Genomic DNA, 15599 nt, shown 5'->3' on the forward strand with positions numbered 1-15599 from the left:
TGCATGGATCTCCACATTGCCCCTGCCTTTGATCTGGCCATTGATTCGAGAGGAGATCGTTGCCATTCAATCTTGACTAGTTTGATCCAGCTATCACATCCGACTGATGGGTCGACTCGATTTGAAACCCCCTAAATCGGTTCCTTTCCGAGTCGGCTCGACCGGAGATCCAACCTATGGACCCGAGTTGACTCGGCTCCAACCTTCCCCACACCTCCCGTCATCTCTAGCTTGGGCAACCAGTGCTGCACGGCAAAAAGCCAAGGCCCCATGCACGGCGCATCATCCACTCCAACCTCCTTTCCTCCGGCTCGGACCATGTTCTTCGAGTGGAGGCCAGCCATCGAGCTCCTCTCCTCCCCATCCATCGGCACTCCACCATAGAATGGAACCGGCCGCACTAGAGGCTAACGCCGCTGAGATTTTCATAGATGAACATCTGCCATCGGGAACCCTCTAGTCTGTTGATCAACAACCTCGACCTCAACGGTCAGGAGAGATCAAGCCGGACACAAGCCCGGGCAAACCCCAACTGTCTTTGCTTCACCGTGTAGTCGTCCACCACAGTCAGCTCGTTGGCCAAGCTTAGAATACTATAAATAGCTGCCCCCCATTAGGACTTCAACAGGAGTCATGGCAGTCGGACCCAAATCAAGATGGAGCAAATCGTTCCCACTGCTGGGCAGAACCGTGGCTGCCATGGCTCCCCCGCTAGTGCCTGGCCGGTGACTGCCCAAGGCCGACCGAACACTGCGTCACTCTCCCCGGCCTCTGTGAATCAAAACATGGAGTACTCCTGCTCGAGATAGTAGCCCGTCACCTCCCCTTTAAGGCCTGCATGCAGCCAAAATTTTCGAACCACCGCCTCCACCACCACTTTCTAATCGAGACTTCATGCCACCACCATCATGGCTGCCCACCCCTCCGTGTCCACCCTAACCTTTTCCTTTGGGAGCTCTGTCACCTCTGAGAACTATCGAACGAGCTCTTCCATCTCCTCTGACGTTGGTTTCGGTGAGACCTAAATGGTGCATCTTGCACCGCCCATTTTCAACCCGACACCGATCGATCCCCCCCCCCCCTCCCCTCTACCTGTGAGACTCTCGGACTGCTTGAACATACTCATCATCCCCTTCGATGCCACCGATCGCTGCATTCAAACCAGTCATCGGCGATCACATGCAAAAAACTTCAGACATGAATCTCAAAGCACCAACGGACAAACACAATGGTCGCTGCTCAAAAATCACTTCCAACCATACAACTTGTTTCTTTACCCCACTTTTATGCCTTGCATTGCCGTTTGTTCCAGAAGCGGGGCTGCCAAGCTGACCGGGTCTGCGATGTCATCACCTCTCAGGGTGGGGCCCCTTGGGGGCTTGTGCTCGCGGTTGTGTATAGCCGCCTGGTAATGCGTGAAGTGTGTAACAAACTAAATGAGAGTGATTTTTTAGATTTGGAAAGGCAATTCAGGCTTTCCATGTCTTTTCCCAGGACTAGACATGTAGGAGCGCAACTGATTCGTCTCAAGGATTTATGTGAGAAGATAGAAATGCAAGAGTATGATGCAAGCCATATGGATTTATTGTATTTTTGGTTTAGGAAATAAAAATAACAAACAAATCAAACAAACAAACAAACAAACTACAATATAAATAAGAGGAGCATGTATTATTGAACTAAAGCATAGAATAGTAAGCACGAATCAAATAAGTAAACCTAGAACTATGCATGCTAGCAATCACCCTATCATGCTCATAATGCTCTAGTAATCATATACGGAATCAGCAAAACATGTAAGGACGTATTTCATGAAATTAAGCATGAACAAAACTAGGAAAGTATGATGCTAGACTATGCAAATATAAAGCTTTGTCTTGGCTTTGCTAAGTTTAGCTTACTAGATTAAAATCATAAATGGAAGGCATAAAAATTCTGTTGTAAATTTAAAGGAATTACGTTTATATTTTGATGGCACAGTGGCCTCTAAAAGGCATGTCATTTATTGGGTAACTGTTTCCTTTTTTTGGGCAATAAATAGTATGTTTTATGATTGAATTAGAGATAGAAAAATCTAAATCTAAGGGCTGCTAAATGACTAATCCTATTGGATAGGGTGTGAGGAAAGAAATTGAAGATGCATATAGATTCAAGGGTTAGAATTTACTGTAAGTATAATTCTTTGTGTTTTTTTAGGTTTCAATGGCTAAGATTTTGAAAGAGGAGAAAATGATTTAAGATCTAGGATGAGAACTCTTTGGATCTAGTGACTTTAATTAATCTGAAGTAGCATGTTTTTATTGGCTAACAGAAAAGGGGAGGAATATAGAGGTGTATGGTTGGGATTGGATGAGGTTGTGCTTTGTGGATTATATTTCTGTAGATCAATGAGACGAAAGGATAAAGGGAAGGGATAGATTAAGAAGAGAGGCCTTAATCCAAGGATAGAAAGGAAAACCTAGCATAGGAAGGGGATAAGCCATTCCTGCTCCCCTTGGACTGATGAGGTGGAGCGGTAAATAGTTGAGATTTTATAGAGGGAAAGAAAAGGATCTAAAGGAGGACGATATGATGATATGGTCGTATTTCGGATTAAGACCCAAAGACGATTTCATGGGCTAAATAAATCATTAAAAAGGGTTTTAAGGGCTAAATACAAATCTTTAAGTCTCAACTATTGCATGTCATAAGAATGGTATAAAAAGAGGTGGGAGGATGTTATTGTTCTTACCTTGGCCCTCTTGTAGGGTTAGGATTTGATGTTCAGATGATAGCACGATAAAATGGTACTTGGTGAGGTTCATGACTTAAGGGTAGATGGTGAAGGATTGAGCTACTCGTAGAAAATCACGACTTAGATAGAAGCCTACTATAGTACCATTTACATACTACGAGACAAGTGATCCCATGAAAGGATGATGGAGGCTGAAAAAGAGGAGTGGTTTTAGTTAGATGTAGACCCTCATTTAATAAAATCTTCTTCAAGATGTGCACTTATGCACAACAAGAGAGATATCATAGGCGTGGTCATTACAACTAAATCTAGCTTGAACCCACATTCGGTTCAAGTTAGGTGAGTAACAGGTGTAGTTTTTTAGAGTTTTTAAGTGCATGTACTATGTTTGGCTCTTAGGAATGGATTAAAACAGAATATGATATCACCAACAATGGCTCAACCAGGACACAATGCAGAAATTGTTGAATTCAGCATATAAAAAGCAACAGAAACAATTTTAGAAACAGTTCAACTAACGGAAGAAGCAATGATGCAAGTCATGCAATTAAACTGGATTTCCCCCTACAAGATCACGGCAAGACCATGACCTCCTAACTTCCTGGACTAATGGCTTCATGATTTTGTCAGACAAGTACCACGATTAACATAAAATCTAAATACAACAAACCACTAAAACAAGAAATTCAATCAGTCTCCACATTGAATCACCAAGTAGTGAAAGATTCTAAAAGCACAATAAAAGTAACAATCTCACATAGACCACTCCAGCAGGTAATCTCTTAATATCCACAACATATTGCCTAACATCAGCTCGGGCCAGAACTAGAGAAACTATACTGTAATAACTAGAGATACTGTACCGTTATTACACTGTACAATTGCATAAGATGCAACTGTTTCAAAACAGGAGGATAATCATAGTTTTGGTAATCAAATTGTCCGCAGAAAATAAAACAGTTAATGTGCATTTCATCCACATTACAAACGTACCCAAGTAACTGGAAGCAAAATTGCTTATTTTTACAGCTCTACGCCCTAAATGCACAAGAGCTGCAAAAGGACACGAATAGTTCCATGTGGTATCATTGGACTCTTACAGCCGAGAACTCTCAATCTGGAGGTTATATTGATAAGCTATTAGTGAACAAAGGACAACAACACAGCCTCTTTACTGTCCTAAATGTACATCACTTCTTCAGCATCGTTCGGGAGAAGATCCGCTTGCAATATGGACTGGTTCGAAGGACTGCTCCATAAGGACGGATGGCTTCAACCAGTGTAGCATAGAGAGATCCCTGGAAAGAAGATATTGACATTAGAGGCTTTATATCTATCCATGAAAATATACTTTAATATCAATAGTGTGTTGATGATAAAAACCTTGGAATTCCCGAGGGCAGATTGAATGACATAGTTTGCATAAGGGTCCTGCAGTAACTGCTCAAAACGAGGCACTGAGAGCAATTCAACTATAATCCGTTCTCGGTATTCTTCTCCAAAAAATTTGAGGCATTTTTCCACTACATTGCTGCTGAACTTTTGTGTTGAGAGGTTTACATAATGCCCTTCAAATTGGGATACCAGAATTGCAGTTGCTGATGGATCATCTAGTTCTAGGATATATTGAACAACATAATTTCTGAGGCATAAAACAGAAGCATTATAAGAATGAGGATGCAGTGATGCAACAGCAATGACAGAACTTTAGCTGTGTATTGATATTACAGAAAACGAAAACAAGAATGGCAAAAAATGATCACATGATATCAAGAATATAATAAAAAAGAGCAAAATCATATAAGAAAACGGCAAAAGCATAACAAGTATGCATTGTTGATATTCATGAAAAGTTCTATAATAAACAAACACTATCTGGATTAATACCTACAAAGTAGCTTCTAACAAAATGCTTACAAAATGCTTGGAGTCAAAAAATACACAAGGAATTCCTGAGCAATTCTTGCAATCTTTGATGGTAGACTTTATGAAGCATTGACAACAACTATGCATTTGTTTGTGTAATCAATTATTCTGAATTCACGGCCAATATTATCAATAATAAATCCAGTCCCAGCACCTCCATTGATCAGATAGCAGTCCATCCCAAAATATTTTCATATATCTGTATCTAAAGACTGCATCTTGAGTGCACTCTCATATCTAAACCAGCCAAATGTCATGTTTTATCCCCTTGCTTAATGTCTCTTTCAATATTTAAGTGTCTCTGAGGAATCTTTGTTCAGCATATTTTTATCCTTTACATCTTATTGACATTGATTTTGAAATAGAACTCAAACTGAATTTAATCTCATTTACTCCCTGTAATGTCCAAGGCATCACTTTAACATGTAAATAGTTTTAGGACCTGGATTTAGACTTGATTCATGTTTATGACACTTCTGCAAAACTAGGCCTGAAGAGTAGGAAGATGATCCAACAATGATCATTGAATGAAATATGTTATATGACAACTACAATCACTATCTGATATCACAATAACACTAGATAGATGGCTAACACAGAATTTAATATAAAGGAACATGGATTGGAAAAGGAAAGTAACAAGAAGAAGAGGAAGAAATGTAGAAATCATCAACTAAGAATCTTTAGACATCTGTTAATCCAATTCAAGTCCAACTCTCTCCAAATGCAATGCAGTCATGGCTATATACAGAAAAATGTGAGAGAACTCAGATCTAAACCTCATATTTATGTACCATGCATTTTCTGGGAATGTCAGAATCTCAACCATTGACTTTAGACCTTAGTTCCCAGGCTTTAGGACCTATATTAACCCAAAAATACCAACCATAACCTCAGAAAAATCTAATAGATTCTGATGCCACATATGGAACTGCAGCAAACTCCATATAACTGGTGTTGATGCTGATACATGTAAAGTCAGTATTGATAGGCACCAAAACAACTCAGAAGTATTAAGGAAAATTGGTGTTATATGGACAACAAAAGGCTGCTTTATTATTAAATAATCACCCAAAGGCATCTTGAGCGAGGAAAAGTCCATTAGCAGAAATTTCAGCAACCAGTTTTGCCCGATGTTCTCCAATAGCATGACCTATGCAGCGTTGCAAGACACAGCATCCATGACGATGAGTCGCAATGTCAACACAATGCTCAGCAGCAGCAACAAAAATAAACTGCCAAAAAATACAAAAACTTTATTACATGAAAAAACAACAAAAACAGATTCTTTTGCATGATAATATGATAATATAGAGTTGGTGAAACTTAAGAAATAATGATTTAGTATATAGTGGATAAAAGTATAAATAACTATACAAATCAGATTAACAATGCATCATTGATTTGGAAAGGTAAGGACCCCAGTACTGATTTTTTTTTTGAATGAGGTGAAAATGTTTTTTTTTTTTTTGAATCACAAACAGTTGCAGATTTTCTGTGGCTCTCACTTCTTCATTCCAAGACAGTTGAAATTGAGAGTTTTTTGTTCATGTTTAGAGGCAGTATTTTAAATCAATTTTCTTTCCTGGAAAGCAAACACAATCTGAAGAGGAGATTACAACAATGATCTCCACAGTGCGATTCCAAAACATATATCATAAAAGGGAAAAGAAGAAAGAAGCAACATTTAATAGATATCATAAAGGGAGAGCCAATATGGTCACTTCAGTGGATGCATGTTTGAAGACAACAAACACATCAAGATCTGGTCCTAGCTATTAATATTACGAAAAGGAAAGAACTGCCCAAGATGTGAAGACCAAGTGGATGTACATCCCTCTAGAGGCAGCGTTCCCTTGTAGTTTGCCTTAAGTGTTTCATTCAGTTAGTGATATAATCTTAACTGTGAAATTGTCAAGGACAATTATATCGATATGACATCCAATCATATGTACATATATAAAACAATACTCTGTGAAGGAGTATTGGAATGTTGCCAACTCAGCTTCTCAAATGAATTTTGTTGTGCCACTTGAAAGGAACACCTTTTCATATTAAATTATGTTATTAATGTATGATATTATCTTTCCACATCTTCATATTAAATTATATTATTAATATATAGTATTATTATATTCTTACAATTAAAGCCTATTTATATAGGTAGTTGAGAATATGAAGTGACTCTAAGAATTTGAATGAATATTATTTTATTATTTATATATAATTTTTTTTCAATCTAATCAGATCTAGAAGAAAAATTATTTTCGTACATCCGGCCCCGCGCAATGCGTGGATCTTCGACTCGTTGACCAATTAATTCATGCTCTTAACAGCAACTAAATATCCTAATAGACACCTGCATAGTATACTAAATGAATAGAAAACATACTTATCTCATGTATTCATCATACATTTCACTATGGATGATTCAACCTCTTAATCCTTAATAGCATGAAAATTGCATTTCACTTTTAGCTGACCAATTACATAATCAAAATCAATACGAAATTCAAAATCCTACTTCATTTGTCAACTTTATTCTTGCGTTAAAAGCATCATATGTTCCAAAAGAGGAAAAAACATTCCTCATGAATATCACCACCAACTATAGAAGAACTCTTTAACAAAGGAAGCTCATACATACATTTATGTTATTGTTACATGTTGATAAATGAAAAGGTAGATTTTCTAATGGAAACCCATACAAGATTGAAAATCCTATTTATGTTGTCAAATTCGATTTTGCTTTGAAAGCACCATATATTCCAAAAAGAGGATGGGCCATGCCTACTGAATATTCCAACATAAAGAAATTATTAAACAAAGAAAAACTCATATGCATATTTAGTCGCTGACTGAAGAACTAGATTCTGGTCACATAGTGTTATGCAACCAATTAAGTCCTGTGGCTTTAGTGGCTTATCAAGGTCAGCTTTAAAATCTTGCTTACCTTTTGTTCACTATCCCACTCGTTTAGCTTTTATTCCCTCCCAAGTCCATTACATGTTTTCCAAGATTTATATTGATGATTGTTTCTATATGGATACATACAATCAGGTGTAATGATATGGCTAGAAGCCAGATTGACATCCATGGTGTGCTAAAAACAAGATGTTAATAAACCTTCTAAATACCTGTTTTCTAAGGCACGAGGAATTTGGAGGATGATAATTCACATGATGAGAATTTATTTCTACATCTAAGCATTATATACTAAGGTGTTGCTTTAGCAATGCCCATGTTGCAGGTCCGTGACTCTTATGCTAACCATTGTTGACTGCCACTTGACAACTACATCACCTGGCTGCAGATTCATCACCTGGCTTTCTGATTTGCATCATAAATTGGCAGTTGTCAATATTGATTAAGATGCTCTAGAGTGAGTTTATAATGTGGCACCATGACTGGCACAACTGGTTCATGACCTTGCCCTAGTTGCACCGATATATCTTCAATATATGGCACATGATTTTCATGGCTGATGGTACCATTAAACCTTTTTGATAGTTGATACTGTGATAACCAAAGCTATATTTATTAGCACTTCAGTCTTCTCTTGATCTGAATCATTTGTACATTTATAACTTTGAAGGATTAACCCTCAGACTGCTTTCAGCATTTTTAGTGTGCACATAACTATTGACTTTTACCTTGAAATCCAATAATCTTTTATTCATCTTTTTTCTTATCCAAGTCCACCATATTTCTGGTTCATATTATATGTGCATTAGGCCACTTTAGCAAATGCACATATTTACAGCTTATTTAGTAGCAAAAAGTACTGCACTTAAAATCCTACACATTCTGTAATTTAGAATGCTTGGGATGCTCTGTCTGTTTAGATGGGTTAAAAGCCACATAAGGTTATTCACAGCACTTCAACTTCCAAGACAAGCAACTTAAATGATTCAATATGAAAAATGACGTATAATGGTGTATCTTGGAATGTTAGTTACTTTGTGTTACTATTACTAAAGGCTAAATGAGTGATAGATTGTCCTTACCTCAAATTTTTGGGCAGGCATACATGATTATCGAATGATTTCAAATATACACTAAAAAATGTACTCGGTAATAAAACCTTAAAATTAAGCCATTATTTTCTCTGTCAAGGCTCCCACTTGCCCCTTATCATCCACAGTTCTAATAAATATGTTGCTGTTGAGGAGGCATTAACTAAGTCAATCTTTTATACTAAAGATAATACCAATGCTAGCTGCCTATGGCCTCAAAAGAGATACTCATCATGGTAGCTTGTCATCACTGTCTACAATTACAATGTCAGTGGAATTGTTGGTAATGGTCCCATATTTTTACTTATAATGGTGCCAAACCCACCCCTAGTAAAGAGTTTCATAAATCCAACAGTAAGGTTTTTGCCCATGAAAATCCTGATATTGTTATTTACCCAAAAAAAAAATACTGATATTGTTTGTCAATTTAGCACACAACCACCAATTAGTTTTCCTCAAAATGCAGGGAAAGAAACCATTTTGATTACATAGTAATAGTGGGAATTTATGTCAGAAACTGATAGGTAATAAAATCTAAAATGGGGGAAAAGCATGCATATGTATAAAGACAATATATGTATCTATTTTTATATACTCATTTTAGAAAGTCAGTTGAAAGACACCAATAAAAAAGAAAAGAAAGATAAACAAAGAAAAAAGAAAGATAAACCATAATAACAAAGAGAATACAATTAGAACTAATTTTGGCCTCTGAGCAGCTCACACTCTGGAATCACGTGCTTAAATAAGAATTCAGGTTTCTTATGTTTTTATAAGTCATTTCTAGGATAATGATATTTAATTCCGTTGTAGTTTGTATTGCTTGCTAGACCTGTGGCTAAGAAACCTTGCAATCTCAAAACCATTGAAGCACATTGCATGAGTTATTGCTTGATAGAACATTCCATTATCATCTGATTATAGGTCAACTACATTTTGCCCAATTAAATTACTCTCAGTGAAAAAACTCATTCAATTATAGGTCAGCTCCATTCAAACAAGCCTCATCTATAGACTATACACCCTCATATTTAACATGTAATTGTCAAGTTCGAATTACAAACCAAAAGAGCAAACCTTTGTACTCACATATTGGAAGCAGAATTTTATGAGATTTAGAAGACAGGTTAGTGATCCTAGAACTGTGTAATATGTTATCATATGTAATACAAACTACAATGGAAATGAATAAACGAATCATGAGAGATAAGAATGTGAAGGATGTTTCCTCCTGAAATTCCCATTATGAAAAATAGGCTGCTAGAAGTCCAAACTTGCTGAATTCTTATTGTGTCATTGTTGCGCTTCTACAAATGTCTTTCAAGATTCTCCTGCTTATGTTCCATAATTAGCCACCAAAATCTGAAGCAGGTGCAGGACCTGATTTGGGACCGGGTGTGGGGAAGCAGGTATTTTGGATTCACAGTTCGTAAGAAAGCACTTAAGAAGCATATGCAGGCTTAGGATTCCAAAGCGGGTGTGCTGCTGCAGTTTGAAGATTCCGGAAATTAAGGTTCCAAATGTATGTAGTTATAAATGCACTCATCAAATTATGTACAATTTTTAGTTTGTTTCCATTTAATGCTATATTACTTTTTGGTTTCTGACTTATTTGTTCTCTAACTGTTTAACTAATTTAATCATTGATGTTCTTTATTTTGAGGGAAATTGATGAAAAATATGAATGGTTATTTTATGAATTTGCACACTAATTTCTTTAACGATAGTTGCATAAAGGTTTTATCTTGAACAAGGTTTGCCATAAAAGTGCAAACCTCTCCATAACAGGCATACGATATTGTATCAGTATTGAATCGAGACTTGGTAAGAGAAGTGTACTGAGTTTGGGTACACTGAATCGACCCTGTAACAGGTGTACTGATGCTATATCAGCATGATAATGGTACAGGGTTCAGTAGTGAAATTGCAAACCTGGATTTTGAATCTAATTTACTATAATGATCAACTATAGGTGCCTTATGCTTTATATACATTCCAATCTCCTCACCAAAAAGCCACCAAAACTTTTCTTGGGATAACATTTTATGGTTTATTCAAGTTGACAGTGAAAATTCTAGCAACAATTATGGAATAAGATTGCAGCATTCAATGCTCACTTCAAATTGATCTTATATCTATGTATCGTGATCACTATTCTGGGCTCCCATAATTTCATCGTGCAATGATATAATTGGGATCAATTCTCAAACAAAGTAATAACATATTTAGTTAGAATTAGGTTTTGTCACATTTAGTTAGGTTTTGCTTAGTTTGGTAAAAACAAGTGAACTTTGTAAAGTCTAAAACAAGTTTCACCATCTCAGTAACTCATACCAGTCCCATCTTCTTACAATGTCGGTACACACTACTATACAAGATGGTAAGACATATTGAGTATCAATTACAGTATGAGATAGCATACCAATTCCGTACCGATATAGTACGGTACATCTGGTATGATATGATACTGACTAGTGCGGCTAACCTTAGTCTAAAGTTTACTAAACTCAAAAATGTGTAGTTTTCTAGCTTCCCCTAAAAGCCACCTGTTGTCTTATGCTTCTAGAGAAGTACTCATTTGAATGTTACCAAAGACCTCTTTTTCAAAAAGCAAGCTTTTAACCTTAAAAGTCACAAAAGGAATGCTTTTTAAGCAAGACCAAATGCATTTTTATTCTTGACAGGCTAACACCATTTAATTGATCCAAGAATTCTTTCTATTCTGCATCTAATTTAGAAGAACTATATTTCTAACTAGCTAGAAGTTTTCTAAGTTGTTATGCATTATTCAAAATACACATATACAGCTACATTTGGATTTCAGGTACTCTTAAATGTTTTAATCTGATTAACTTAATTAGAGATCTGATCCCAATTCTAAATGCATCAAGATTGTTGAACATGTGCATTTCCAAGCATCAGACAGAAGGATATCAACAATAAAACATATATGAATTCATAGATGCAGCAACATATTTGAAATCAAAGTTTCACCAGGAATACTTAAAAAAGAAAATACTACATATTCATATAACTTAAATTAATGATACCTAGGTGTTTGGCACTGATGAATCACAAAATTCTCTTTGGACTTAGACAAGCTGTTATTAGTATCTTCTTGTCAGTCAATCAACCATTCCCATTACCAACAACATATTGGTGCAAAAGGATCGACACAAAAAAGGCAGCTAGAGTTAACTTCATTGAAACCAATGAAAAAGAAACCATCAAAATGTTTAGTAACAATGATGATCCTCGAAAGTAGACCAGGTATGGTGTTTGTCTCAAGTGATATTTGTGGCAAACTACCTACCAATAAAGAGAATAAAGCATTCTTTCCCAAAAAAAGGTTTTGCACAAATCAAACCATCAATTGGATTGAGGTAGAAATTACTCTTCCAATGAACTTGAACATAAAATACAATTTAATTTAGGTCATCCGATTAAATTTGCATCTTAAAATTATTATTGACAATTACAACTGACAGGACTATGTTTGATGCGATGCATTAGAAATCCAGATCTGTAGGAAAAATGATATGGTAACAACAAAAGCTAAAACATGTCAGGCCAGTTTACGCTCCACTTGTCTGTAGAACAAGTTTCTAGTTTTGGGTATCAAAGAAGTTTTTTAGGAGAGCATAAACCAGCTATTACCTCACTATCCTGTTACAGGGCTTTCCCTTAGTTTGGAAACTGCACAAGCATAACTAAACGAACTCTACAAATATTTTTGCCAAAAAACCAAGTTTGCTAACACAAGATCAAGAATACTTTAAACCTTTATAGCATTGTTTATAATTATTTCCTCGTGAAGAACCTCTTACAACTATAGCCTTTCCAATCAATCCATCTATGCCTTTGCTACCAAGATAAAACTCTGAATACCTTCATAATTTAACATGTCTATATGTTTTGCTAAAGAAATGTCAGGTTCTATTACTCATGAGATATTGCATGCAGAGTTAAATGCGGTAAAAATGTCTCTGACATGTAAAAGAAAGACAATAAATAAAATGGAAGCAATATAAAAGTCTACAAAGAATTCATGATCTTCCTAGTTATATTATGGATCACTTCATATAACAGGTTCGATTTAATTAACTACCAAGTGAGCAAGTCTTCAAGAGCTTAATATCAGAACAAATTGGAAAAGCAATATGTTCTGAAATCTGTACTTAAAAATGCATTTCACACAAAGACATATATTGATAAAGATAAAACAACAGATGGAATTTAACCCCTATCAGTTTCATGAAATTAAATAATTTGGAAGAAGGATCACAAATAATTGCAAATAATTAAAAGCATTAGAGAAAGATAACTATTTTGGTGGGTTACATCAATAACATTGTGCATCATTCTGAATTTCTTGTACAAGGAACAGAGCAAGTCTTCAAGAGTTCAAGACTAGTACAAATGGAATAACAACATGTCCCAATTCTCTGGTCAAAGATCTATACAAAATGCATTCAGGTGGAATATATTTAGAGAGTAAGAGAAGACAATGACTAAATATATTTAGAGAGTAAGAGAAGACAATGACTATGTAGTAAAAAATCATGACACCTTGATCCCATTGTGTAAATTAGATGACAATGGAGATCATAAAGGCTTGTCTAAATTTGACAATCAGTGGATTAAAAGCATTCATTTGCATATAAGATCAGTAAACATTACATATCTTCCCATGCGTAAAAGCTAAAACACATACAGTTTGAGCATGAACTAAATAGCATACGACACATTTCAACCATCAAAATTGATATCAATTAGTCCAACAGAACCAATTAAATGTATACCTCATTGTCTTTTGCGGAAAGACATTGCAAGCAACGCTGGACCACATGATTGCCATTCAAGTCCTTTATAAGGTCAAGAAACCCTGGCTTAAGGGCAGAAACCACCCGTGCTATTTGTTGTGGGGTTTTGATGGTCTCTATCAATTTCTGCACTGCCCGTGTCCTGGAAAAACATGGCATCACAACGCACTGATTAAATTAAATTAAAGCAAACTTTGACATGATTATGGAAGAACATAGAATCAGAAGTAAACACGAAGAGCAACATGAACAAAGAGCAGTACCCATGAGTGTTTAGAGAGATCCTGACAAGCTCGGCCGGGTCTTGAGAGAGAACGATAAGTATGTTCATCCTCTGCTCCTCAGTGCAGACTTCCAGCAGCTTCTGCATGAGATAGTTCCCGAAAGGGTTCACCATGAGCTCAACCACATGATTGATGATCCCGTTAAATATCGCAACCACTTCGTGAGGCTTCCCCTCATCGAACTTCTGCTGCAGGAGCCGGCACCCATGCTGGTCCTTCGCCATGCGGTAAATACACCCTTCATCATGCATCAAATTATCATATTTTAGTGGTGGAAGTGGCGAGCACTGAAGCCTCGGACCATGCACACCAGACCTCCCTCTCGCATCCAAGCGTTCATCAAGATGTGGCAGCCTCCTGTGCTCCCTCTGGAACTCCCGCCCATTGTTCCCCACAAAGCGCAGCCCTTTCCCTTGTATAATTAAACCATCCTCGCAGCCGAAAGCTTCAACATTTCTTAGGTTTCTTATCGGGGACGGGGACTGCAGTGCCCAACCGTTCGCCAGCGCCGCTGACGCCGCCCGTTCATTCAGCATCGGTGGCCTCGGTGAATTAGAGAAACCCAAATTCTGATTAAGACCAACCCCGCCCTGCTGCGGGAAGGCTTCAGCAACCGAAGACCGATAAAAAGCTGCCACCGAATTGTCACCATAAACTCCCCTGTGGTAAGAGTTCTGGCCCAACCCGTCGTTGCCACCGATCGGCAAGCCATTCAACACATCATCCCAGTTCTGCTCTGGATACATACCGGCCGGGTAGCCCAGCGGGGGATCGGACCGCGGGGCTTGGAGCCACGCATCAAATAAATTATTGCAATGCTGCTGGGCGACCAACCCAGGCGTCCTCCACTCCTCATTGAACGGCACCGTGCTCGGCGGAACAGAGCGGCGAACGACTCCGTAGCCGCCTTCGAAGGGTCGCCTCATGCCGGCATTGCTATAGCCGCTCCGGGGAAGAAACGGGTCGGCCGGGCCGCAGCCGGGCCACCGGGCACCCGCCTCCCCGCCGCCGTTCCCAACATGCATGGCGCGGAGGCGATCAAGAAGCCAGAGCTCCTCCATCAGCGGGCGGCGGCTGGGCTCCGGGGAGCGGCGCAGCCCGTCGTCGCTGGAAATCGAGCTCGACCCCGACGGCGACACCTGAAACATCAACCCATTGCCATGCCCATGGACCTGCGGCGCGGCGGCGCAGGCGTACATGTCAAGATGGCCCGGCAGCCCACGGCGGGCGTTGTCCGCGCCGCTACCGATGACACGAGCGTCGGCATCGGGGATGGGGTGTTCTTGATGATGATGATAGGGGGATGTTGCATGGGGGATCTCGTCCAAGAGCAAATCCATCTCCTTCTCCTCCTGCTCCGTCTCCTTTTCCTCCGGCTTATCTATCTTCATGGTTCGCCTGTTCCCGAGAATTCTACGAAAATTCCCGAAAACCGACGGAAAATCTATAAAAAAAAAAACGGAAAAGGGATCGACGAAGAGAGAAGAAGGGAATCAGAATAAAATCCAATCGATAAAAGAGAAAATTAGAGGATGTGATGACGGGAATTGCGATCGTATTGGGATTCTTGGAGATGGGGTAAAGAAGAAGAAAGGTTTAGAGAGAGAAAGATTTTAGAGAGGGATCGGGAGAGAGGCGATAGGGTGGTCGTCGTCGTCGTCTCGGTGTGGAGGCGATGAGGGCTCCGTGGAGAGGAGTTGATACACCGGGCGTTCGCTATGGAGGCAATCCACCATTGGAGGCCGGAGAAGGGAGGGGTATAGGGAGGACGGTCGGAGTAGAGCGGAAGAGACACGGAGGGGAGAGGGAATTTATA

The 15599-nt window shown here is 38.5% G+C and overlaps 1 protein-coding gene across 1 annotated transcript; it reads right to left on the reverse strand.

The window, feature by feature from the left end:
- Positions 1-3871: 3871 nt before the first annotated feature.
- On the reverse strand, positions 3872-15315 carry LOC140854139 (putative pumilio homolog 7, chloroplastic). Its single transcript, XM_073249619.1, has 5 exons — positions 13763-15315; positions 13479-13641; positions 5732-5895; positions 4118-4376; positions 3872-4032 (listed from the first exon to the last, which is right to left on the reverse strand). Exons 1-5 carry the CDS (start codon positions 15172-15174, stop codon positions 3925-3927), a joined length of 2106 nt encoding a protein of 701 aa, XP_073105720.1. The 5' UTR covers positions 15175-15315; the 3' UTR covers positions 3872-3924.
- Positions 15316-15599: the final 284 nt, after the last annotated feature.

The sequence above is a fragment of the Elaeis guineensis genome, chromosome 15 (assembly GCF_000442705.2).
Source record: "Elaeis guineensis isolate ETL-2024a chromosome 15, EG11, whole genome shotgun sequence".
Lineage (NCBI taxonomy): Eukaryota > Viridiplantae > Streptophyta > Magnoliopsida > Arecales > Arecaceae > Elaeis > Elaeis guineensis.